This window comes from Narcine bancroftii, chromosome 9, assembly GCF_036971445.1.
Source record: "Narcine bancroftii isolate sNarBan1 chromosome 9, sNarBan1.hap1, whole genome shotgun sequence".
Taxonomy (NCBI): Eukaryota; Metazoa; Chordata; class Chondrichthyes; order Torpediniformes; family Narcinidae; genus Narcine; species Narcine bancroftii.
The window spans coordinates 32558435-32586355 of NC_091477.1; the positions used below are offsets into that span (position 1 = coordinate 32558435).

The 27921-nt window shown below is 39.6% G+C and overlaps 1 protein-coding gene across 1 annotated transcript; it reads right to left on the reverse strand.

Annotated features, from left to right (window-relative positions):
- Positions 1 to 2004: 2004 nt before the first annotated feature.
- On the reverse strand, positions 2005 to 27593 carry LOC138743534 (cadherin-related family member 2-like). The gene is made up of 10 exons (XM_069899026.1): positions 27498 to 27593; positions 27165 to 27398; positions 26428 to 26517; positions 24025 to 24189; positions 19203 to 19264; positions 14595 to 14841; positions 13265 to 13504; positions 3620 to 3689; positions 2114 to 2328; positions 2005 to 2019 (listed from the first exon to the last, which is right to left on the reverse strand). Exons 1-10 carry the CDS (start codon positions 27591 to 27593, stop codon positions 2005 to 2007), a joined length of 1434 nt encoding a protein of 477 aa, XP_069755127.1.
- Positions 27594 to 27921: the final 328 nt, after the last annotated feature.

Consider the following 27921-nt stretch of genomic DNA (forward strand, 5'->3'; position numbering starts at 1 on the left):
AGGCTAACAGTGACTAACAGCCACAAACTCAAATATGGACTCTTACGACTCATTTACAAGATATGTATGCTCATATGTGGAATTTAAAATTATAGGGTTTGAGTCACAGTATTCTGTTTTCCTGACATATATGCATCTGTTCCGCAACTCGGCTGTAATGTGATATAAAATCTTGGACCACGACTACCGCATTCTAACAAGGTTTTATTGTACTTCACATTTTGCATTGTCTTTTATACTTTAAATGGTGTATTCTTAGTGCAGTTGTATTAGTTCGGCATTGTAAGACAGAGTCTCAGTCAACTGGAAAATTCACATTTTTAGAATCCATGATCCCCATAGGTATGGGATTTTACTGTATTTCACTATCTGCTTAATCTTGCTCTGTTAAATACAAAAACCTGTTGGTTTTACTTGTTGGCTTGCATCTGTGAGAATAGTTTAATACAAATGATTGTTCAGGCAGCTTCAACCAACTATTGGTGGAGTTCAGGAATCTCCGAATAATCAATGACATAAAAATACGAGACTGTGCCAGAAAGATTAGCAGATTACTGCAAATTCACCTGCAAGTCCTTCTACATCATTGCTATTTGCAAAAAATAGTCCTTTTGATTATTTGTCAATGTTGGCATTTTTCTTCCACTCCCCCTCCTATCAAAAATATATGCTTAATGAATCAGCCCCCGCATTAAAACTTTCATCTCTAACCACTCTGAATCGATCCAAATCTTATTACTATGCATCAATACCCTCGACATTTTATATTCCTACAATCACAAATGCACATCGTTCTTTCCTAAGCCCTTCTTAAAAATATTATAACTCAATTTATTAAAAACATGATCATTTTCATTTCCTATCCCATTTTAAAACAGCAATGAAGTGCATGAACTCTCAATTCTACTTGAAAACAGGTATTTTGCTGCTAGATTTCCAAATTCAATGCTTGGTGATGATTCAGAACTAAAATATAGTTACATTCCTACCAGACTACCATGTATGCATAGTAGAATTGGAACAATCGAAGTCAATTCTAACTGAGAAACATTGATTCTAGAGTATCAAAATAGACCCTTTGCCCCATTCATTCTGTACTGTCAAGTATTCATTTGCACCAATCCTACATTAATCCTGTTTTTTTTAAACCAAAATTCTCATCAATTCCCCCAATTCTACCACTCACACACACAATGGGGCCTATTAATCGACCAACTTGCACGTCTTTGAAATCTGGGAAGAAACCAAAGCAGCCAGAGGAAATCCTTGTCATGAGGAAGTCAAACTCAACACAAAGATCACACAAGGTCAGAAGAACCGTGGGGGGAACAACACTCCCAGCAACACCAGTCTGCTGCCCTACACCGTTATTTTGATCCTCATTCTCCAGGCTCTGATTTTTTTCTTTCAGGACATCATAGAGCAATGCACTCCAATTTTGCAATGGGATGGAGAAATTATACATTCCGATGTAGTAAAAGTAAGAAATCAGATGGTTAACATTACACTTCACAACCAGTTTGATGGCATCGAAGCAGGAACAGAGAAGTGGGAATGAACGGGGCACATATATTTGACCAGAGCTCTACAATTATTGCTCCTTCTCTTTGGGAACAAACTGATACTTTGCATGTTCCATCAATACGAAGAAGGATGTGGAAAGCAAGGTGCAACAAAATAAAATTCAGCATTAAAAGATAGGCTTACCATCTGTGTATTGATTGTTTTTTTCAGTGTAGACGTCAATAACACGAATTTCCATGATCACCTCATCATACTCTTCATAATCAATAATTGAAGATTCATTCACGTAGAGTGAGCCATTGTTATCAAGCCCAAACCAGTATTGGCATGATGGGTTGGATTGCTTATCAGTAATATCATGTTTCTTACAATCCAATGAAACCATTTGATAAATCAGGGAGTGGTGAGTATCAACATCACTGGCAGTAATGTTTCTCACTATTCCAACCATGGTATTATTTTCCCAAACATCTAGATCCTTCATTGAATTTTGATCTAATACAGGTGGTTCATCGTTCATATCCAATACAGTCACATGAACAGTTGCATAGGCTGATCTTGATGGCAATCCCAAATCTGAGGCACTGACCCCTAAAATATAAAATTTTGGTCCTTTGTCATAGTCCAGTGCAATAGCTGGATCAACTGTAATATTTCCTTCATATTGTTTTGGGTCAATTTTACTGGTTAAGATTGTTCTTATCAGGAAAGCTCCTGTGCTGCTGTTTTCAATACGATATATCACACGGTTGTTGATTTCTGTCGCATCATTGTCGCTTGCTTTTACCAGTGTCACGAAGGCTCCTGTGCACACAGGAATAAAAAACAAGGAAAGTAAGCACATGTTCACAGATGAGATGATAACATTCATCCACCAAAAATAAATAAGTAGACCACAGTTACTATTACCGTCAATGAGATTTGCATGTTTATTCTCCAGTTTTTTAATTATTTGAAGAGTAAAAAGTAAACCTGTGATAATTGATTTGAAAACCATGCAGCTATTTCATCTTCAGTGAAGTGTGAGCAGTATAAAGTTCTTTGTTAAAAGCTTTGTGATATTTCGACTGAACAATCAAAGAGGCACAGTCCTCATTTACTATCAAGTTCTAAGCGATGGCCCATCAAATTATAAAATTACAAAATAGAACACAGTATTGGGTTTACAAATGCTGACAATGTTTGATGGACTAACTGTGATACAAGAAGTTGATTATGAAACAGCCTGCCTTTAATAAACTGGACTATAGGGCAGTGGACTTCTTTGAACCAATCTGACAAATACCAATTTATCAGCTCTTAAGTATAAAGAGCTATTTAAAACAGAAAATCCCGGTTCTAAGTGAGCAAAGGTCATCAGGGCTGTCTTGCTATCTTCATTAAAAGCCATCCTAAGAAAGCTACCAGACTACACAAACAATCATAAATTCATAGGAGCTATGTTACAAGAGGTAGTCATCCAATCCACCATATCGATCATGTGAAGCTTTATAACTTAGTCCTTCTTTCTGTAATCTGATAGGTTAAAGCACTGGAATTGCTCACCCTAGGATCTCAAAAGTGTTACTGCCTTTGCTTTCAGAAGCAAGATCCAGGCCCATGGATGAAGGTAATGATCAATTCCTCTCCAATCCTTCCCCTGACTATCTGAAAGTTGTTTCTGCTGGATTAGTGGTACTTGCCAAAGGAAGCAGATCTTTCTTTTTCTCCCTGGTCAGTTTTCCTCATCACAGGTTTTTCTTAGGTCAGTAGCAATACATTAAAAAAAAACAGGATGTGGTTTGAATGGCTATCAAAAATTTATTTGCGACTTAAAATGACCAACCCCAGAGGGTCGCCACAAGGAAGACCAAGACAGGTTCTGGAGGGAAGTTCTTGCTGGGGTCATTTACAAGTTAGGTGAGGACTTGGTGGGTGGACGTGGTAACCTAGTCACTACCTCACTGTAAGCTCTGGACCAATCTGCTACCATCCAATTGGTGCTCAAATCTAAACACATTATTCAATTTATTGCACAGATAACCCAGCAAAAGAAATTAAGCAAAAAGTGAAAAAAGAGATTGGAAAGGAACAGAAAACAAAGCAAGCTGCTTACCTAATGTGTTCTCCATTACAGAGGCATTGTAGATGGACTGAGCAAATATAGGAGAATTGTCGTTTATATCCTGCATTTAAAAGATTGTTATTTAAAAATACAATAAAACCAACCATATCACAACTCTTTGCTCACTTCCTCAACTCCAAAATATCTTTTAAAATGCAGTTGACATAATCATCCATATTTATCTCAATTACTTTTAGACATCTGATGAATTTGGTAATGTCAATACCAAATGTTACTGATGATGTGGGCAAAGACAATATCTATTAAACAACAATACCATTATCTTTAACACTGCTATTTGTAATTTTAAAAATAAAATGATTTGGCATGCTCAATAGCTCACCAGAAAATGACCAGAAATCACAAAGAGAAAATAATAGAACATTGTAGAATGTGAACTTGCTTAAAAATGCCAAAATGCATTTAAAAAACTTGATAAAATATTTAACTCTCGGACAAGAGATAATAAATGAACTTGCAGACAAAAATAAACAGTCATAAAAGAGCATAACACGAAACAAGCTCTTCAGTCCAACTCATCCATGCCGATCACGTTGGCATTCTAGAGCTGTGTCATTTGCCTGCATTTGATCCATATCTATCTGAGTCCTTCCTATGCATGCATCTGTCCAAATGTCTCGGAACATTATAATTGTCATGTATCTGAGGTGTGTACAAAGAACAGTATGTGTATTGTGTTCAGATTGTGCTATTGTAACAAGCCCTGAGATACCTAGCTCACAATATTGAAATACTTACTCCTGGATAACCAATGATCACTTAAAATATTTTATTATAATTATGAATCTATGCAAAGGTAGAAGGCAGGGAAGCAAAACAGCAAGCCAATAAATGGGCAAGTCTCCTCATTGTTTTGTCACAGTTCTGACCAATATGCCAGCTCTTAAGCCAATGTATCTGAGAGAATTGGAAAACAGCAAGAAAAATCACTTCACAAAATAACATGTCTGTCTATGGTAAGTATCCAAAGTGAACATGAAAGCAGGTGGCTCCAGATATACAAGGATTCACTGGAGCTCTATTGTTTGTGTCCACATAATGCAGTTCTTGTTTGTGGCTTTAATCAGGATGAGAAAGAATTGAATTACACTAAGTGAATAGCCTGAACTAGGCCGACACCTGTTAGGGTAGTGCATGGAAATTAAGGATAATTCATGCACCAAGATTACCTGTACCAGCAGACTTACCTGTCTGATGTACAATGCAACTTTTTGCTTTGCAGCTCCAACCATTGCAAGATGGAAACATGCAAATAGTTTAGTATATAAAGTTATTGCAGAACAAGTAAGTTTTACTGTGACAGGGTTAATACGAGATCAAAGCCTGGCTTGGTGATGACATGCATAAAGGATTTACAGAGATGATTGAAAGGTTCGGTCTGTCTCATAGACATTATTACATTCAGGTCAAAGAAACCAAGAATTTCAATGTGAAATCAAAAGAGTGGAGATGATTCATCCTGGTGGGATGTCTGTAAGAATACTGCAATCCACCCACACATAGAATTATCTCTCAGACTTGATAATTGTCCTGTATCTGCTGCTGCTGTTCTGATACTCTAGCCAAGGGCATTGAAAAGTAATTGGGATACTGAATAAAGCTTATAGGATAAAGAGAAGCAGGAAAAATGTGACTCAGAAGAATTAAGATTCATGCACACTTGAGAGTGGACTGCAAGGCCCTGATTCTGAGCTGGGAGCCCCACCACATAATGAAATACTTTTGACTGTTCGGCTAAATTCTGAAAGTTACATAATTTTCCAAATTAGCTATTTAATAAAGGAAGGTTAATCTATGAACTGTATAAACACTATTTGTCTTGCAATGTCCTAGTCTAAGATGCTTTGCAAATAAACCTTCAGTTCAGTCCAACTCCAGAACCTTTCTATTAATGAGAAAAACTTGATATAACCAAGAGCCAGTTCTGAAGAAGTGACCCCTGAATGTGTCTCACAACTATGCTCTATACTTAATTAGAAGCTTTGTCAATTATAATTCTGATACTTCTGGACTAAAATTCGTTCATCCAACCAATCATCTGCAGCTTGCATGTACAAAACTTAAAGTTCATGTACAATGAATTGCAAACGAGAATTTCAGTAAAGCTGACTTAAGGTCCATTGTGATTCCTGTCCAACTGACTTATTCTAAGAACATCTCAACTTGTTGCAAAAAGCAAAAGGATGAAGCTAATGCTGCAGGCAACAGGAGGAAACAGACATTAGAAAGGATAAATCAAGAAATAGAGGAGGTGCTGAGCATTTTACACCAAAGTTGCTGTGGGTTCTGGAATCCTTAAGAAAGGGCAAAAAAGAAGAGCTACAAGGGAACATGAGGCGGCCTTTGCAAGAAGGATTAAGGAAAACTTGAAAGTATTTTACACATACGTGAAGAACAGAAGTATGATGAGTGTGAGGTTAAGACCAATTAGGCATAGGGGGGGGGGGGGGGGAACATGTGCCTAGAGGTAGAGGAAGTATTAAATGAATACTTTGCTTTAGTACTCAGTTGGCAAAGGGATCTTGGTGCATGTGAGGTCAGAGTAGAACCAGCTAATGTGCCTACTGCAGGAGGCAACCTCTGTACCTGCAGAAGTGTAAGGGGGACAGGATAACACCTGGCCGGCTGTCAATCAGTCGACCTGAATGGATCAAGCCCCACCCGGCCGGGTGTCAATCACCCTCCGGGTTATAAGCCTGCGCTGGCCTCCGAAGTCTCACTCAGAGTTGCTGCATCAATTGCCAGCCTGGTTCTGTGGAAGTCTTTGTTGATTAAAGCCTGTTGAACAGTCTTTTCCTTGTATGTGTCTGGTTCTGTCTAACAGCACATCACACTTCTTAAAAATATTTGGATAGATAAGTCCCATAAACAGACACCTCAAATTACTACAGGAAGCAAGCAAAGAGATTGCTGAGACTTTGGCAATGATCTTTACATCCTCCCTGGTCACAGGAGAGGTACCAGAAGATTGGAGAATGGCCAATGTGGTTCCCTTGTTGAAGAAAGATAAGAGGGAGAATCCTGGGAATTATAGACCAATGAGTCTTATATCAGTACTGGTCAAAATATCCAAGAAGATTCTCAGGCAAAGGATTTACAAACATTTTGAGAAGTAGAGTCTACTCAGGGATGGTCAGCATGGCTTTGAAAGGGAAACATCATGCCTAATTGAGTTTTTTTGAGAAGGTGACAAAATAAATTGATGAAGGTATAGATTTGGTGTGTATAGATTTGAGTAAAGCATTTGACAAGGTCTCTCATTGTAGACTCATTCAGAAAGTCATAAAGCATAGAATCCAAGGAACCTTGGCTGCTTGGATTCAAAATTGCTTGCCTGCAGAAGCCAGAGGGTGGGAGTAGATAGAATGTATTCTGCCTTGAGGTCAGTGACTAGTGGGCTCCACAGGGACTCCTGCTCTTCATAATTTTTATAAATGACGTTGATGAAGGAGTGGAGGGATGGGACTCTGTCTGCAGATGACATGAAGATTAGCGGTGTATGGATAGCATAGGTGATCACAGATTACAACAGAATATAGGTCGAAAGCAGCGTTGGGTGGAGAAGTGGCAAATGGAGTTCAATCTGGATTAGCATAAAATGCACTTTGAAAGGTTGAATTTGAAGGCAGAATACATGACTAATGGTAAGATTCTTAACAGTGTGGAGGAACAGACAGATTTTAGGGTCCAAGTCCATAGATCCTTCAAGTTTTCCGCACGTTGATATTGTGTTTAAGGAGTATAGTGTGTTGGCCTTCATTAGTCAGGGGGTGAGTTCAAAAGCTGCAAGGTAACGTTGCAGTTCTATAAAACCCTGGTTAGATCACAATTGGAGTGTTAGGTTCAGTTCTGGTTGCCTCATTTCAGGGCAACATGGTTGGTGTAGCAGTTAGCACAATGCGGTTACAGCGCCTACAATTGGAACTGGGGTTCAAATCCCATGCTCTCTATCAGGAATTTGTACATTCTCCCCACGTCTGCATGAGTTTACCAAAGGATATAGTTTCCTCTCACTGTTCAAACAGTATCAGGGGTGTAGGTTAATTGTAAATTGGGTGGCACGGACTTGTGGGTCTGTTGCTGTGCTGCATGTCTAAATTTAAAATGTAATTTAAAAAAAGATGTAAAAGCTTCCAAGAGGGTTCAGAGGAGATTTACCAGGATGATGCCTGGATTTACCAGGATGATGCCTGGATTTGGAGCAACAAAAAAAAAATGAGAGGTGACTAAACAGAGGTATACCTGGGGGCATATATAGAGAACCAGCACAGTTTTCCTCGAGGTGACATTTGCACTTACCAGAACACATCTCTTTAAAGTGAGTGGAGGTAAGTATAGGGAGTTGTTACAATAAATATGTCCCCCCCCCACCCCACCCCACACACACAGACCGTAATGAATGGTTGGAACGCATTTCAAGGGGTGATGGTGGAAGCTGGTACAATAGGGACATTTAAAAGACACTTAGATAGGCACATGGATGCAAGAAAAATAAAGGGTTATGGGTGTGAGGTCGAGAAGCATTAGATTGTTTTGGAGTCGATTTACCTAGATCAGCACATTGATGGCCAAAAAGCCTATACTGTGCTGCAATATTCTCTGTTCCTTCTAATGTGGCTGGGAAGAAATCAAGGCAGATTTAACAGAATTCTGACAGCTATTTTTAGATCTACTCACAAATTGGATTGGAAGACAGCAAATGTTGCATCTTGCTTGGAGAAAAAATGAGAAACCTTGTACATGTGAGATTGCAAAAGAAAATTGATAAGTAACTTATATGTGAGTATCGAAGAAACAGATTAAAAGGACTGTTTAAATTCATTTGCAAGTGTTTGAGACATAGTAGTGGATGGATGTTTTCTCACTGGAAATTGAAGTACTATGTCATCTCCATGTGATCTGTATTGGTCCACTGCTCTACCAATTATACCATTTTGTTTCATTAACAATGGTGCTTCATAACCACAAGTGTCAACAAAGTTAAACTTTGCTATGTTGCACATAAAGAGACAGATTTTAAGGAAGTTTTGGTTAATGAAGTGGGCAGGAAGATGTTTGGAAAAATAATATCAATAAATAGAAATGTATTTTTGGAATATGAACAATGTCAACTATAAGATTTGGATGCAGATATAATGTCTGGGTTACATATACATAATTGCCTGATGGTCCTCAGACAATATTTATCAAGCGGATAAGAATGCACAACGATCCTTTGGCTATCGAAGTAAAAGGATGGCAATAACACTCTTTATATTGATGACTTCAGCTCAGTTTTGGTGAGCAGTTCTGGATACCATAATTTAGGAATGACCTCAGAGATCTGGAGAATATGCAGAGGAGATTCACCACAATAATACCATGAATTGGGGTCTTCATTTGCAAGAACATTGCAACATTGGAGACACTGTAATTCCCCACAGATAACGAACCATCAGCAAATTTCAAAATTAGGAAGAGAGAGGTAGAGCAATTAGGAAAGAATTGCTTCCTCTGGCACACAAGTTGGCAGCTTGAAATTTAAAATAATTGACATCAGATTGTGAGGAACACTTGTTTAAAGTTTTGAAAGAGACTACCTGAAAAGGTGATGGAAGAAGTTTCTGTTTGAAAGCTCAGAGACATTTAATCAAGGAGTTGACTAATTTACATTATTATGGAAAAGTTGAGGTACAGGAGTAAATTGTATTATTCTTTCAAAAAGGAGTCACAGGCAATTCAGGAAGTATGATGGCCCTCTATGCTTTAAAGATGCTATGGTTTCTCTGGGTTAGGTTATTCTAATTTCATGCTGCAAAATGCTGTAACCATCCAAAATACCATTTTAATTAATCAACTTGGATGTTATTTCTCTGGATTTCGAGATCATTAATTTCTTACAAATATTGTGATTGACAACATGTCATGATTCTATGAATATATTTCCTTAAAATATCTTTTGGTATTTCCAGTCACTATCATCTTCTTTGAAGTGTAGCCATGATTTTTTGAAATATTGTGCATATTTTTTTTTATATAAAGCTTACTTTTCACAATTGTGTACTCAATCTGTATAATTTCACCAACTCCTTTTGAACACCAATCTCTTAAAATTGTTGTAGACATCAACCAGATCTTATTCCCAGTATGGATCCAATTTTCAACTATACAATTCTAAAATTGACTCTTGCCATTTTGTGGTTATCAACTTCATAGCAAATGAGTTGGGACAAGTTTCAAACTTCCACTCTCATTTCCTAAGATTTTGCTGTTTATAAAATCTACCTCAATATTGTATTTTGTTTCGAGGGCCAGAAACAATGTGGAGTTGACTTCATAGTTTGCAGCTCATCCATGCAAGGGATCGCAAAGACCTCTGCATTCCTGCATTTATTGTGTTTCATCCAAACAGCCAAGGAGCTGCATAGATGAAAGGGAGGTAAAGAGCACAGCTGATCAAAATAAGAGAGGAGGTTAGCCCTCACTGGAAAGAAAACTTCACAGATATCCTCAGCTGATATACTGTAGAAAGATAGGACTAAATGTTGGAACCCCAGAGAATGAAACTGGAAAATTAATAACAAGGAAATGGCAGATTAAAATTTTCTTTATTAATTTTAAATGTAGACATACAGCAAGGTAACGGGCCCTTTCAGCCCATGAGCCTGTACCACCCAATTGAACTATAACCCCTGGTAAATCTTGAAGGATGGAAGGAAATTGGAGACACCAGGGAAAACCCATGCAGACAGAGGGAGAACATACAAACATCTTACAGACAATGTGGGATTCAAACCCTGGTCCCGATCGCTGAGACAGTAACATCATTGTGCTAACCATTACACTAACCATCCTGCCCTTCCGATACTTTAATACTGTCTCAACCTTCACAGTGTAAGCCATTGGAAACATACCAAAGAGATGTGGGCGTAATGCCAACCCACCAGTTAGAAAAATGGTTCTCAACTTTTTTCTTTCTACTCACATACTATCTAAGTAATCCCTTACTAACCACAGAGCACCTATGGCATCCTATGGTTAGTAAGGGATTGCATAAGGTGGTACGCAAGTGGGGAAAAAAGGATGACAACCACCTGTGTAGGCTGAATCAATGATAGAGAAGGACAGAGCTTTGATGAAATCGAGAAAGAATGTGCAAAAGTAATCTACCCTTTGTCAGAGAGGGAAAGCAAGATGCTGGGAATTGGATTGGACAATGTGAGCAAGCAGACCTGAAAGGAACAGAACTTTGTCGTGCATGTAAGGTGAATGGTAGCAGCGATGGACCAAATGTGGCAGGATTCATCATGGAACATCCAACAGTAATTTATGTAGAATCGTTCAGGAAAGTAAGGTGGGCCGGGTGACATGAAGAAACAAATGTGAAAGGAAGATGGCAGCGCGGTGGACATGCAGACCGTGAAGGGTGAGTCACTAACATGAAGGGACGGAGCATGATGGAATTAAGCCCGAGCAATGTGCCGCCTTGTGAGGAGGAAGCTCAATGACAAACCTGCCAATGTGAGGGCTGCACCAGAAGAAGCCAGCGCACGGTAGTAGGGTGAAGCAAGAGTAGGTTATCAAGCAGAAGAAAGGGAGGCAGTGGCAAGATGCTCAGGCAGAGCTGTAAGGAACACAGTAGTACAATCTTCAGCGGGCCTGGAAGGAATACACAGTGTCAGTGTAATGTGGGTCTGGATGGATGACTGCATCTTCCAGCCCAAGCGGAAGTGAAAGGAGAACGGAAACATGATGCTTAAGCCGACTGTGTAGGGTGGATGAGTAAAGATAACCAGAGTTCAAAAGCATTAACCATGGAATGTACAACAGTGATTCTTATAGGGTCAAACATGGATTGTCTGTAACTGAGCCCAGCAATGAGAACAGGACCTGCAAGAGAGCAGACTCAAGGGTTCTGAGCAGGGAAAAATCTCTAAGAGGGATAGACAACGTTTTGAGGAAATTAATCAAGTGAAGCCCAGCAGTAAGCCAACTGGTGACTGTAGTGAGTAGGGACCTGGTTCGTGAACCCGGCGATGGGCGGACTACAGAGTGACAGGGTACAATTAAGTAAGAATGGGTTGTTCAGCATTTGAAAAGAAGACTGCAACACCGTGTTCAGGAGGAGCTGCAAGGGATATGGTCGCAAAAGATGGAAGTGGACCTGGAAGGAAAATGCAGGGCGAGTATGAAGCAGCCCTGAAAGGTAAACTATAACCTGCTTCTCAGGCAGATCACATGAAGTGAATCGAGAACATGGATGGATGGAGAGTCGATGAAATTAACCAAGTCATGTGCAACAGCAATGAACAAAGGGTCAGGCAAGTAAAAAAAAATGGGTTTTGAATTGGATGGGACAATATGAAGAAGCATGGTTGACACCAAGGGGGGGGGGGCATTCGCTGGCATGCATCCTGCGAGATGCCGGATCCCCCCTGCGAGATTCCATATCCCCCATGCAATAAAAACAGCACTTTTGGCTGCTACATCAGAGGTACAGAGAAGGTTTACGTCCACTCAGCAGGTAGTCCACCACCAGCCCATTCCCCCCCCCCCCTCCATGACTGAGTGACTGTCCCCACCCAGTTACCCGAATGCCTTCCTCAAACACTCTTTCTGGTGCCGACCCTGTGAAGAAGAGGACCCAAAAGGAATAGAAAGAACAGTGTGGTGCATAAGCAGGTTGTGCAGGCTGTCCCAATAAGGGAGAGAGAAACCTTGGAGGAATACCCCAAGGATTGCTGAACAGAAATAGGCTGCTGTCTGAATCAGGGGTTTGTTTGCTGACCAAGAAGTGTGAGGAACGCTGCCAGTGATCCTTCACACAGAGGGTGGGGTGAAGCAGGAATGGGTTGTCAAGCATCAGAAAAGGAGACAGTAGCATGCTGCTCAAGGAACATGGCACAGTCTTTGGCAGACTTGAGAGGAATATGCAGGGTGAAGTTAAATCGGACCTGAAAGGAATCTGACAAGGTGGTACTTAAGCAAACCTCATAGGGTGCATCAGTGGCTGACAGACATTGATAGAATTAACTAAGGAATGTGTATCAGCAACTGACAGGGGGGTCAAATAGGGGAAAAAATTTGGGGATTTGGAATTGGGCTTGGCAATGAACAAGTGGGCTTGAAAGAAATAGGACGGTGTGGCATGTAACCGGCTGGTGTGGAAGAATCAGTAATGGGACAGAGAATCCATGGAGGAAATAACCCTCTGATTGCTCATCAGTAATGGGCTGCTGGCTGATTCAGGAGTTTGATCATGGACCTGGCAAAGTGAGGAATGTAGTTTGGAAAGCCACCACACAAGGTTGGATGAAGCAGGAATGAGTTAACGAGCATCTGAAAAGGAAGATTGCAGCGTGGTTTTCCAGCCAAGTTGCAAAGACGACGGCAGTGCTGGTTTAAAGGACCCAGAAGGAATAGGCAGTGTGAATTCCAAAATGTGGGAAAATATTTAGACCATGCTTTTCATGTCTTGGGATGGAAACTACTGAAGATATGAATATAATGTAAAATTGAAACAAAAAAAAGTGGTGTTCATTCTGAGTATTAAAGTATTTTACTGATATTAGATTGCTTCTGCTTTTATAACAGATATTTCGACATTGCACAAATACGTCAAGTTGAAAATCTTACCTCTATATTGATAACAACACTGACATTTGTTGAAAGAGAGGGAACACCTGAATCATAAGTTTCCACAATGAGAGTGATTTTTCCGTTTAATGAAGGGTCCATTTCTTCTCGATCAAGAGGTCCAATTGAACGAAGAATGCCCGTGAAGGTATCAATGGTAAAATTTTGTCGGTAGTCACCACCAATTATAGCATATTCTACTCTACTGTTATTGGTACCTTCCTTGTCATTGTCAAAAGCCTAAAAGAAATCAAAAAGTTTTCATGCAATGCATTTGCTGCTAATTCTTTTCAATGATTCATTCTTCAACTGTATTGTATGACAATCTGATTCATCAATCACTCTCCTTCACCCAGGGAACATACATTAAATGCTATGTTTTGATTGAACAAATACAAAATAGAACAGAAGGAAGACATAGCCTCTGTCGCGCACTAAAGCCTGGCCAGGACACAGTTCTTTCTTTCAGCCAATGGTGTGAAGCTTTGTGACTTTTTTTTAAACCAAGTTACAACTGTACTTTCTGTTTAGAAAAGATAAATGTGTTTGTCTTCATTTAAGATAAAGATGTGCGTTAACCTCAAAAAATCTTCATATTGCCCTGTCCTAAATTCTCATCAGAATTTGGCTAATTTTACAGTCGACAAATATTATGCTTCCTGAACACTTTGGAGTTTATTTTATCGATATTGGCGGCTGATCACGAAAGCACCTCAAAATTTTCCAATCATGTACTGTTTTATTAGATATAACCTGTTTTTGTGATTTCCTGTCATATTTTTAACATGCTTCAAGCACACAAAAGCAGTATCAGGGCAACTGGAATCCATCAATGCTGGACACCGACACGAGAGGCATTTTTAGGTCAGTTGACCTAACACAACATGTCAGCATCATTATGTGATTAAACATGCTAAATTTAACAAAAATCAATTGAAAATCTCTCCAAATTCCTACTCAATGCAACAAATCTGAAAGTATCTTTGTGTTCATCTATCATGATCCCCAATGGGTTTTTTTTTTTTAAAAGGTAGAAAAACTTTTGAAAAAATTGCTGTCCAGTGTAATCTCACCAGGGATCTGTATAGTGTATAACCAGTCCTGCCTAGCATTCCCACCTTTGGGTTTTTCCAGCGTTACTGACCCTTGCAGCATTTTGATTTCAGGTATCAACATCTGTGCTTTGCATTTCCTGTGTTTGACAATTAGAGCAGGGCTTGGTTTCTTCAATGCTAGAAGTCGGATTCCGATAATGGAAAATATGCTATTTACCAATAACATCTCAACTCATTTGAACAGCAAGAAGAAATAAAAATGGATTTTGACCTACCTCAATTTTAATATTTAAATCATTTATTGCATCCTCTGTGATGAATGCATTGTAGGAATTTTTTGTCAGTTCGGGAGGGAAATCATTTATGTCCTCCAGGATAATTTCAAGCAAAGCAGTAGCTGCACGGTTCCCACCATCAATTGCCTGAAGAGTCACAAAATAAATGGGGCGTCTCTCCCTATCAATTGATGTGCAATTCCCAACTGTGATTACACCTGTTCTGCGGCCGACTCTGAATTCATATCTTCCATTAAAGAAAAACAAATTATACTTCAGGAGTCAGTATTTTACTTTCATTTTAGGCAAACACTGTCAAAATTACAAAAGAATCATCTGGTAATATTTCCAGTACTTCACCTTTGAATTTCCTAGATCCCATAGTTGTAAAATTCCAGGGAAGAATTTACATTCCCACCACCCTTTGGTGGGCTCCCATCATCACCCCACTTGAAAAGAAAGGAGTAAGGACACATAAGTATACCCACCACAATATCTGCACCAAAGTCATCTTTAAGTCACCTGAACATCCATGGTGAGTTGGTTGGTGATGAATGTGAACACAAATTCAGATTAAATTGATTACTGTTTTAATAGTGCAATGCAGAGCTGAAGTGAACACCTCTATGGAACATCAAGGATATTCTTTATTTTTCTTATTAGTTTTTACAATGAAAAGGGAACAAAACTGAAAATACAGTATTTTATGTGCGAATATTTGTTTAATCCTGAGAAGCAAGCTTTTAAATTTTGCCCCAATGTTTTTTTTGCTTCATGCAAACTATTGCATTTAAAGCTTTCCAACAAAAAACTGAAAAAGTACTGTAAAACTCCAACAATCTACAACACAATGTTCCAGAAATCCCAAGAGTTCATCAAATGACTCACCAAGTGATGTTCACTATGTTCCCTTGAAACTTACCAAAGTCTGAATACCATATACCTATTCAAAGCACAGGGTCCCAGTTCCCACATTCCTAAACTCATCAGGGCTCAGATTCAAAGTTTCCTCTTTTTGTCATGTAATAATACATTCAAAATTTAATATACAAAATATATCTCAACTTTTATCTGCCGTAAGGCAAAGAGTTGCCATTAGGATTTCCCAGAGTCCTTAACCATAGGAGAAAGAGAAGCAAAAGAAAGTCTCTTCAGAGTCATTGAGGGCCCATGGGTTCACCTCCCATACACCCACAGCCTCTGAGGCCACACAGTCTCCAGTTCAAACCATCGGTAACCTGAGCTCCAGATCCAAAGTTCTGATACGATCAGGAAGCCTTCAGCACCCAAGACCCTTCAGGAGTCCTTCTTGCCCTTAGCACCCTTTTGAATACCAGTTCTGATACTTGGCTCCCATGACCCAGTCTCCAGCAGTCTGCAGCCTGTGTGAGTCTATCTACCATAAGTCACCACCATCCACAACCCATGTAGGTCCTTCAGCTGCTGAGTCCTTGATGGTCTACTGCTGTGGACACTATCCTGTGGGGTTGTATTGGGAAGGGTTGTGGGCGTCATGTGACAGCACTTCCCCCTACCTAGTTGGAGAACACACCAGCTGCCAATCAAGATTTGGTTCCACCCCACCCATTAGTGCCTACCTTGCTGTTGGACACATCTAAATTACCTGGGCTGCACTCTCTAGGCTGCACTCTCTAGCCTGCCTGTCCTTGGCTTTGGCCCATTGGCTGTTGTAATTAGATTAACCCTCCTGCCACTGAGCTATTGGTCCCCTGTAAATGATCTGGGCTTGTTCCCCCAGCCCTATAAAGGTGCCATGTGCTCTTTGTTCTCTCTCTTTGCCAGTTTGGGATCACCCTGCTTCACTCTAGGTCTAGAAATGGGGAAGGGCGCTGTAGAAACTGTTGGTAAGATGTGCATTGTTAAAAGGGTTGGGAGTGTTTAATTAATGTCCCTTGTAGCATAGAGCCGTGCCTGCACTGAGTCAAGAGGTGGTGGGGCATCATTGTGATTTTTCCCTGATCATTGTATGCCCGTGTGTGTGCGCGCGCACGCTCTCGCTCTGCATCAGTTGCCATTTTCCCACACTTGCCTTCTGTAAATAAAATCCTTCCCTATATTAAAACGGTGTTCAGAATCCATGCCCTTGAGTCCTACCAAACCTGTTTCCTCACTCAAAAAAAGGGGTTATCTCCTACTCAACTGGGAGAGGGGTGGGCTTCCCATTTCTGATTCCATACACCAGTCTGAATCTCCCCGGAGTCTGCAACCCCTCTTGCTCAGCACCAGCATCACCATCTTTGGCACTGATCCTGTGGTGGCAGGATTTAACAAAAAGTCAGCTCCTTTTAGAGCCTGTATGGAGCCTTTGATGTTAAGCTTAGCTGCAGGACCCTGCGGAGCTGACTCTGCTCCCTGTTCTTCCAGGGAATGAGAGATGCAGTACTTCTGTGCTCCATCAAATCAACCAGGACCTCACTTCCTATTCTCCCTTTAAACTTACTAAATCAATTAGAAAAGCATAAGCTACCAAATGGTCACTAACAAAGTCCCTAGTGTGGCTGATTGTTGGAGTTTTCCTGAAATACTAATGCCAAATAAAGCTATGTCATGTTGTGAATCTGGATGGCAATATTTGGGAGTTTGAAGATGGCAAATCTGCCCAGATCAAACATTCCAATGGTGAAGATCCTAATCCTTGACCCTTTATGGCTGCAGCACAAAGTAAACACCCTCTAGTGCACAAGAGAGAACTCGAGGGGGCAAGGATTATTTGGGCTTGCATGCTCAAAACATCAGTAATAAGTGCAGGTCTCGAACAATTGTCGACAAGGTGTAGAAATAAAAATGGGATAGACAATGAGAAATGGCAGAAACTAATCTCATCCAAGGATGCAATGTAAGCGCTACTCACAAACTCAAGATAGTTGAAGAGAAATCAGAATATGGCCACAGCACTTTGGAGCAGCAGCTTTATTTTGGGATTGGGGAAAGGAGGCAACAGGAAGTACAATGTCACAGATTTAAGGAAGAAAACATAACTTTGATCAGAAGATAGTTCCGCAGAAGCGGCCAAATCTGATGAGTATTTCCAGCATGTTCACTTTTTTATTGGCATCTTTTCATTCTTTGTGACCATGATCAAGGATACCCCTTGAAATGTTGGTTGAGACATGGAAATCAGTGTTGGAATAAGTAGATTAGAATTGAACATCTGGCTGAAAGAGCGATATTATATCATCCCTCCTTCACGTAAAGGCTAGAATGATGAAGAACTATTCCATTTGGGAAGGCTTTCCTTTGGATAGAGGGCAATCATGGGAAGTTTAAATTGTAAAATGGAAGCAAAAGTTTAGGAGGAAAAAGATCTTACTGATAATTTGTTCCAAAGAGTAGAGTAAAATTTTTTAAAATTTAAAAAGCAAAATATATAATCATAATTAAACCAGAAGACAGAATGCTCTTACTTTCAAGTGTTCAGTTTGCTTTCGAAAGCCACAACTGAATCTGCACCTACCATAGATTCAGGCAGTGCATTCAAAAATCAGAACTATTCCCAAATCTTGTTTTACTCCCTTTTTTTTTTAATGTAGGGATATAGCACAGTAATAGGCCCTTTCTGCCAATAAGTCCATGCCACCCAAATGGACTAATTAACCTCTAGGTTTTCGGAGAGTGGGTGGAAATCCATTCAGACATGGAATGAATGACAAAATCCTTACAGGTAGTGCCAGATTTGGACTCAGGCCTCCGGTATTGCACTAACTGCTATGCTAACCAAGCTGCCCAAAATGCAAAAGCTTTCTTCTCAACATCCCCAAATATTTTTCCCGTCACTGCAAATCTATCTCTTTTCACCCTTGACTATTTTGCTAATGGGGTGGTGGGCATTTCTCCCTATTTTCCCTTATCTAAACCCATCAAATTTATGTATACCTCTATCCATTTCCTTCCAAACATCCTCTGCTCCAAGAAAAACAGACACAGGATTCCAGCCAGTCTTCTGGATTCCTTTAACCATGGAAATGGCCTCTTAAATCTTTCTGCTCTTTCAGGCCTTCACATTCTTCCTAAAGTACAGTGACCAGATCTGAATGCAATTGTAGGTTAATTATAAAATGCTACAATACAAGCTCTGATCAATTTCTAAAGTTAGTCGAAATTTGAACCTTCAATATCTGTGCAACCACGTTACATTTTCAACCTCAAATTTACACTTTCTGTGATGTTGAATAGAGTTGGGGGGTGGGGGGGAGATCACAGATCAAGTATCCCAATAATATTTTCATATATTTTAAATTTTAAACAGTGGCCAATCATTATTATTCTTTCTAAATGTTGCTTGACCAACAGTGTCCTTGCAAATATACAAGTATTTAAGGGTCTATGCAAGAACTATTCAAGTGTCTGTTTTAACTATTGCCGTTGAGTAAATAATGCAAGATGGTGAACCTATTTCAACTTATTCTGGTTTTCTTTCTGAGCAGGAACCAATAAAAACAACACTTTAACTTGCGCAAGAAAGCACAGCTACCAATCACTTCCATGTTCTGAAGCTGTATCACAAATACTAATTGACTCATTTTGATTTAAACCCATTGAGGTTAGTGGCAAAATAATGGTATTAAATTTTAATAAATGAACACATACATGCTTTGTGGCAACAAGCTGTACGTAATTTCTCCAAAGATGCCTTCGTCAGGATCAGTAGCCTATGGAAAAAGAAATATTCATATAAATATTAAAGTAGTCAACAGGCACATCATTCTGTTTTGTTATAATGTTTAGCTGCCTGATGTTAGGGGATTTAGGCCAACAGGTGGTCACCAATTGTCATCATGAATTGAAACATTTTAGAAATGCAATATATTGGATCACACATGTATCATACTCCATCAATACCAAGTATTATTTGAAATCCAAGTGCTTAGGAATAGTAAGAGCCAATGGCAACCCACCTCAACACCCCAAACCATCTAAGTTCTCGTTGATTTATCACCGAACTTTAGAAGGATCCTTAATGATTTGCAGGTTTCTACTTAGATGGTTCAAGAAACGTAAATTAATTCATTCAGTGAATAAAATTCTGTTACTATAGCTGAGGCTGCGGTGGAATCTGCAGTTAATGAAATGTAATCAATGTTCATGGATATTTTCGCAGACTCTCTGTAATCAGTTATGATTTATAAATGCCAGGCTAGTCTGTCGATGCCTTTATTGTCCCATATACCACCAAGTTCTAATTACCAGTAACTGTACACTATACACAAAGAAAGAACTGTAAACAAACTCATTGTGCAAATACACAAGTATAAATATTCAGTAATAAATATTGAGCACAGTACGAGACCTTAAATGAATCTTTGAATGAGTCTGTTGTTCAGGAGTCAGGTAGCAATTATTCCTGAACCTGGAGGTGCAAGTCTCGTGGCAGTGAGAACAGAGCACGTCCTGTTGGTTTGGATCCTTGATAATTGCTGCTGCTCTCCAACAGCAATGTCCCATGTACATGTACTCAATGATGGGGAGAGTTTTGCCTGTGATATATTGGGTTGAGTCCACCATTTTTTGCCAGATTTTTCACTCAGAAGTATTTGTGCCCCCATATTAGGCTGTGATGAGGCTGGCCAGAACAATTACCACTACACATCTGTAGAAGTTTCCCAATGTTTCCGATGCTATACCAAACTTCCAAAAACCCGAGGAATTTGATGCACTGATGTGCTTTCTACAAAATTCAATTAACATGATGGGTCGAGGACAGGTCAACCGAGATAGCAACCTCCAGAAATTTAAATTTGCTCACCCTCTCCAATTCTGATCCTCCAGTGGTCACAAGATTGTACACCTCTGGTTTTCCTTTCCTAAAGTCTTGGTGGCATTGAGTGTGAAGTTTTTGTTAGTACACCATTCAGTCAAGTTTTCAATCTTCCTCACTGAAGAATGTTGCATTCCCCTCTTGGCGAAATCCAAAGTAAGGTCAGAGGGGATCATGTCCTGTAAACAGAGAGTGCCCACGAGATGCAAAAGGCAAAAATTTTCACTGGGCTGCAAAGATCTGCCATAACCTGGCAAGGCACCAGTGCCGAATGAGACACTAAATCTCCAAACACATTGATGAAAACTGAGCCTTTGCTTGGGTAAAGGGTATGGCCCTCTCTATGTGCAGATGAGTCAAAGAAGCATGATGATGTTCCTGAAGCTCCTGTAAACGTCCAGCCATTCATCCTTTAGGTCCCACCATATTGTGTCACAAACAGCAGTAACTGTGATGTCTTCAATGGGACTAGCTGTGATAGTACAGACCTATCACCAATGTATATAGTTACAGTATCTAGAGTATGTATGTAATGACTGTGCTTACAGCGATTGGCTGAGAGCTTAGCCACGCCTACTGTCTGGGCCTTAAAGGGTTGTGTCCCTAGCCAGGTCAGATCATTCCGGACTGGTCGGCCACCTGTGAAGAGCTCCTGTCTTTTGCTAATAAAAGCCTTGGTTTGGATCAACAAGTCTTTGGTTCTTTCGACGAGCTCTACACTAGCTAACTGCAAGAAGGCACATTGATGTGTATTGAAGATGAACGTCATAGCTGACCACCACAGACTAATGATCACAACACTTTGCTAAAGTAATTGCAAACACTGCTATTCTATTGATTTTTTTTTTCTCCCACAAAGTCACCCAAGGCTGCAATATTGATTGTGAGATGTGATTATCAACCATTCAATCCCTTGCAAAGTTGCACCATTCGCAGCACACCTTAAATAAAACATGCCCCTTGCATTATGTTTAAAAATTGCTCTGAATGAGTCATTGATATCAAAATTTAAATTTAGAGACACAGGAATATAACAGGCCCTCTCGTCCCATGAGCCTGTGCCATCCAATTACACTCAATTGACCTGCACCCCCAAGACATTTTTGAACAGCAGGAGGAAACCAGAGCACCTGGAGGAAACCCACACAAAGACAGGGAGAATGCACAGACAGTGCCAGATTCGAACCCAGGTCACTAGCACTGTAACAGCATTGTGCTAATCACTACACTATTCTAAGGTGTTCTCCTGTTACCACCCAGAATACATGGGTACAATCCAGATGTTAGCGTGATTACATCTGTTTCTTACTCACTAGAATTTTGTCAGGTTTTAATGGCATCATTCAATCAACCCATGTGAATGCATCCTTCACATGTCCCTCTTTCGACTCAGCCTCAGGTATTCAGCCAAGTAAGATATTGCAACATACAAAAACACATCTCATAATCATCACTCATTTACTTCCAGAACAAGGCAAGGAGCAGGAACTGACCAAGGGAGGAAGGGCAGAATGGCAGCACAACTCCATGATGAGGATTCCTTCAGGTAAGTCATCCAGATGGTAGCCAAGAAAGGAGGTATGACCAAAGGGAAGGCAAGAGAAAGATTGCATGGACATTCTGGTCAGAGTAGTAAAATGCTTCAAAAGAAGCTCAGAGAGGTGATCTGGACTTTCAAGTTGAATGGGTTCTACAGAGAACCCCAGGAACACAGAGATCTACCCTTCCAATGGACTACTGAGGTACTGAGAATCTCCTTAAAGAAGCAGCACAGGAATTGTGAAAAAGAAACCTCCTGGCTTCTCTTCAGAGGGGAGCAACCCTGATTCCCTTTGATTTTCCTCTTGGCTGTGAATGTTATAATTTTGTCCAATTAGGAAGCTCTGAAATTCAATTGCTTTTAATTTAATTCTTTTCAGGGAAAGTATGGAACAAATCAAGTTGACAAACTTCTTGACAGATTCTCACAAATAGAAGTTAAAGCCTGAGACAATTCTAAAAAGTGACAAGTGATCTTTGCTCAGATAGTGGTGAGTGTCTCTGCCAGATTCAGGTCATTAATCTGGAATCTTCTTGAGATTTTCCGGCCCGTTTTTGTTTATTTTCTCTTTCTCCTCCACAGCCTCATCCGCATCTTCCTTATTTGACTCTGAAGAACCATTTTTGCTCTTGGTAACCAAGTGCCAGGTGTACCAAATCACCATGAAGCTGAACCTCTCAATCACCCTACTCCTCTCCTCCAGCAACTGGTGATTCTCATTTCCCTTTCCCCATTCCTCCGGCAGACCAAAAGATGGCTGAGGCATCTGCAGTATTTACCAGTGAATTTCTTGAGCGACTCTTTGCTAGTTTCCAGTCAGGCAGAAGAGTGCAGCATTTTTCAGTTGTTGTGTTCAGAACAAATGCTGACAGAACATTGACCACTGTGGTCCAAAATCCTTTTCAAACATACAAGAGTCAAATTATTTGCAAACACTGAGTGAACAGTGACAAGAGGCCAAGAAGTTTCAAAGTGCTCCTAATCTTCTCAGACTTCATTGCTTCTGTTCAGTGTACTGCTATCAACAAAATTACTTACAGTCACTTTAGTTTGCAATAGAAGACAAATAATTGATTATTAAAAGTTTAATCAGCTTGGAACAGTTGTGTTTCATATGCACTTAAGCTCCACTACTATGGTGGCATCTCTGGGTGTGGTAGCTCAATCTTAATTTAGCCACCTCTGAGATTCCCTATCACCTCAAGTATAAAGCAAAATTTCCCTGGAATCTCCATTGGTATTTTGCATATCAATATGTGATTTTAGAATATTGCAATTGGCTCGAACTTGCTGAGTGTTTCTAACAATTCTGATTGGATCTATCAGCACTCAACTGTCTGGCTTTGTTTCAATGCACTTTTCTGTGTGGGAATCTAGCAATTACGGAGTACAGATATGTTGCTGGTTTTCATTCAGCATTTCTTTAGAATCAGATTGGGCAAGGACCTGACTTCCCATCGATTATGATCCAAATCTATAGTTCAGTGGCCTAGCTGTGTTTTGTGCACTTTTTTTTTTAATTAAAGCATTTACTTAAATTTTAATTATTTTCAGATGTTCCTGAACATTTAAAACTATAAATCTTATTCAAGCTTGTAGAACCGGAAAAGTCCTACCAAGCTCTTCTGGATATGAAATGTCAGAGTTTCTCAAGGACAGGATCCCCACAGTAAGCTGCCCAAGGCCCATTTGTCGTTCATACTTCACTGCTGGATTCAAGAATGCAGAAGACCAGAAGAGAACACATCAGGCACCCAGCCCAACTAATAAAGTGAATGTGGGCCATGGAGGAAAATGCCAGGCTTAGCAATGACTATTCCAACATTTCAGTTCATAGTTTTGGACGGCATGGTTGGCATAGTTGTTAGCACAACGCTGTTACATCACCAGTGATCAGGATGGAGGCTCGAATCTGTAAGAAGTTTGAACATTCTCCCCATGTTTGAATGGGCTTCTTCCAAGTGCTCCGTTCCCTCCAACCATTCAAAATGTACCAGGGTTGTCGATCAATTAGGTGTAATTAGGTGGCACAGGCTCGTGGGCCAAAATGGCCTGTTACCATGCTATATGTCTACATTTAAAATTTAAAAGTGATGGACAGTAAGAGAACCAACCGTAATAGTTGCAATTATAGTTCCAACTCTTGCATGTTCTTTCACAGTCAGCTCATATGTATGGCTTGGGAACTCTGGATTGTAATCATTTATATCCAAAATGTTGATGATCACATTAGCTTTGGAGCAACAGTTGATCAGATTGGTTGTATCATTTGCAACAATCTATCAAAGAAATTTAAAGCAAATTATTATGGAAATTTTGCACCCACAGAATTTGAATCAAAGTACAAATAAAACTCTAAATAATTGTACAATGATTTTCAATTTCTAATGACAATTTATTAACACATTTGGCTCCAGTGCAGCACTGATAGCTACATTTTGATAAGAGCACATTAAAAACCTATGAGCATTTGCACAAGGGATTTCATGAAAATCCCTGCATGTTTCATGGAAGGCAGAAAGAGAAAGTAAACATTATGCCAAAAGGCAGATATCATCATGTGTGTGCAGCAGGTTGATTGACACAGTGAGTTTCAAAGAAGAGTTGAAGGAGAGAAACCGATGAAAATCCTTTGCATGGAGACTGCAAGACATGGTGGGGTGTGTTGGGAGAATAAATAACAGTAAAGGGGCCAATAATGGTTGAAGGGAAGAATGCTGCTAAAGAGGTAGAAGTGCCCTTCATTTAAAGCTGATATTGCTGGTGAGAATAGGTTATAAATGTAAGAACTAGAACCAGTAGCCAATCCTTCCCTCAAGACTACTCTAGCATTCAGTGAGATCATGGCTGATCTTTCCCCTTAATTTTCCTGCATTAGTTCCAGGTTCCTTGAAGCAAACATTGTCAACAGGCAACGTATAGGTGAGGAAATGGTTGGATTTTAAAAAATCATCTTGTTGGATTCCAGAATTGATAGTCAAGGGGTGAAAGAAATCCCACTGCTGGAAGTGACCTAGCTAGGATTGGTGGGTAAGGATAATCTCGCAAGGTAGACATTGAAGATTAGAAATTGGAAAACATGGTCAGCTTTGCATTGCAGCAGGGAGTCAATGAGGATAATGAAAGACAATTTAAATAATGGTCACCCTATCCTTCATTCTATTCAATTGTACATCAAGGTACCACATGGAAGGTTAGTTAGGAAGGTGCAGTCTTTAGGTATAAATTTTAAGATAGTCAAATGGATTGAACATTGGCTGAAAGGGAGAGGCCAGAGAGTGGTAGTGGATAATTGTCTGTCAGGTTGGAGGCCGGTGACCAGTGGTGTGCCTCAAGGATCTGTATTGGGCCCATTGTTGTTCGTTATATACATTAATGATCTAGATGATAGGGTGGTGAATTGGATTAGTAAATATGCAGACGATACTAAGATAGGTGGAATAGTGGATAATGAAGAAGGTTTTCAAGGATTGCAGAGGGATTTGGGCTGCTTAGAAAAGTGGGCTGAAAAATGGCAGATGGAATTTAATGCGGATAAGTGTGAGGTGCTTCATTTTGGTAAGAAGAATCAGAATAGGACATATGTGGTAAATGGGAGAGCATTGAGGAATACAGAAGAGCAGAAAGATTTAGGAGTAACAGTACATCGTTCCCTGAAGGTAGAAACTCACGTGAATAGGGTGGTGAAGAAGGCTTTTAGTATGCTGGCCTTTATCAATCATTGCATGGAATATAGGAGTTGGGAGGTGATGTTGAGATTGTATAAGACGTTGGTGCGGCCTAATTTGGAGTTCTGTGTGCAGTTCTGGTCGCCTAATTATAGGAAGGATATAAACAGAGTGGAGAGAGTGCAGAGAAGGTTTACCAGAATGTTGCCTGGGTTTAAGCATCTGGAGTATGGGGAGAGATTGGACAGATTGGGTCTTTATTCTTCGGAGCGTAGAAGGTTGAGAGGGGATTTGATAGAAGTATTTAAGATTATGAAAGGGATAGGCAGAATGGATGTGGATAGACTATTTCCGTTAAGAGGAGGAAAGATTAAAACAAGAGGACATGAGTTGAGAATTAAGGGGCAGAGGTTTAGAGGTAACATGAGGGGGAACTTCTTTACTCAGAGAGTGGTAGCTGTGTGGAATGATCTTCCGGGAGAAATAGTGGCGGCGGAGTCAATTGTATTATTTAAGAAAAGGTTGGACAGGTATATGGATGAGAAGAAGATGGAGGGTTATGGGCATTGTGCAGGGAGGTGGGATTAGAAAGGGGTGTTTGGTTCGGTGCGGACTAGAAGGGCCTAATGGCCTGTTTCCGTGCTGTAAATGTTATGTTAATTTCCTATTTATTATCACTTTATTGTTTCACCACCAAAGGAATGTTAACATCTATTCTTGCCTCAGTTTCTCTGCCTTAGTTTTAAAAAAAGCTGTTTTTTTAATTATTGAAACATCTGTCACCTCAATATTTATTGTTTTCCTTTGTTCATAATCGATGACTGATGAGTTTCTCACAATTATTTGTACCATTCCTTCATTTTTAATCACTTCTGGAGAGACAGTAAAAGCAGATGCATATTGTCCATCCAAGTATAGCATGAAGGTTCCATTTATGTCCTGTGGTCACATACAAGATTAACAATGATTAATACATACAGAAATACCAAAAATGGAACATAATCATAGCTTAGATCTTCAACTCAGTTTTATAACTTAATTATAAATGTTCCCACTGAAACACAGCAACTGCACATTATACATAATATTAGATAATTTATGATTTCCTGGAGTCCCAAATACCTAAAAACCAGAAAATGTTTGTTCTTGTAAGTCAGGGAAAAGTCACACTTATTTTTGATTGTCTCATATGAAGTTTCAAAAATTGGCAAATAACAAAATAGAAGAAATTTTATCCTGTGGCAGTGGATGAAGGATATCCAGTGTAGCTTGCCAATACTGAGATAGCCCATAAGCACATCCTCCAGAAATGACCAGTCAAGTTGAAAAAAGGAGACAAATCTGAGGGTCCATGTGGTTCCAAGAAAGTCAACAATTAACAAGTTTCCTTACTAACTAAAGGGTTCCTGTGGTTCCTTTATAAAGCATTTTTGTGATTAATTTTGTTTGATTAATTGGGAGGCACTTGTAAATCTATTTCTCTTATTTCACATTTCAAGCATGATCCTGAAAAGCATTCTTCAATTTCAAAGATGAATTACAAGATTTAGAAATGCATTGATTAACGTGACAATGGGAATGCGTACCTTATCAGGATCATGAGCCACTATTGTTAAATCTTCTATTGGCATTCCTTGGCTGGAGTGTTCAGGAAGCGAAATGTTAAATGAGTTTACTTTTGAGCTTTCATTAAAATTACAAGAAATGAGCCTACAATTATAGAAAAAAGGTGTGTTGTCATTGATATCAGTCACTGTGATGTACACAGTTGTATTTGTCCAGGCAACCATTCCATTGATATCAAGGTGGTTTTCTTTAGCCTACATGAAAGAACAAATTAAATATTAGATTTATCCTTAATAAGCTAATGTTTTGGAAAAAAAATCTTAAATACCTTTGTGCACTAATCTGTTAATTACTTTGCTACCGTAGCCAGTTTTGACAGCAACGTATTCATAATTCAAGATGGATCTCCCAGAATAGAAAACATCCCATTTGCCTGTGTTTTTCCCCATATTCCTTTAAACTTTCCTATCCATGTATGTGCATAAATGCTGTTTAATGTTGTAAGTGTACCCATCTCTACCACTTCCTTGAACAACTAATTTCATGCATCTACCATCCTGTAGGTTTTTAAAAAAGTGTCCCTCAGATCCCTTTTAAATTTTCCCCCTCTTACCTTAAACCTATGCCCTCTAGTTTTAGACTCCCTCATCCTGGGAAAAAAGAATATGACTATTTACCTGAACTCAACCTCACATCTCTATGTCGCATCCCTCTCCCTCTACACTCGAGGAAAATATTTCCAAGTCTATCCAGCCTCTCCATTAAACATCTCAACTC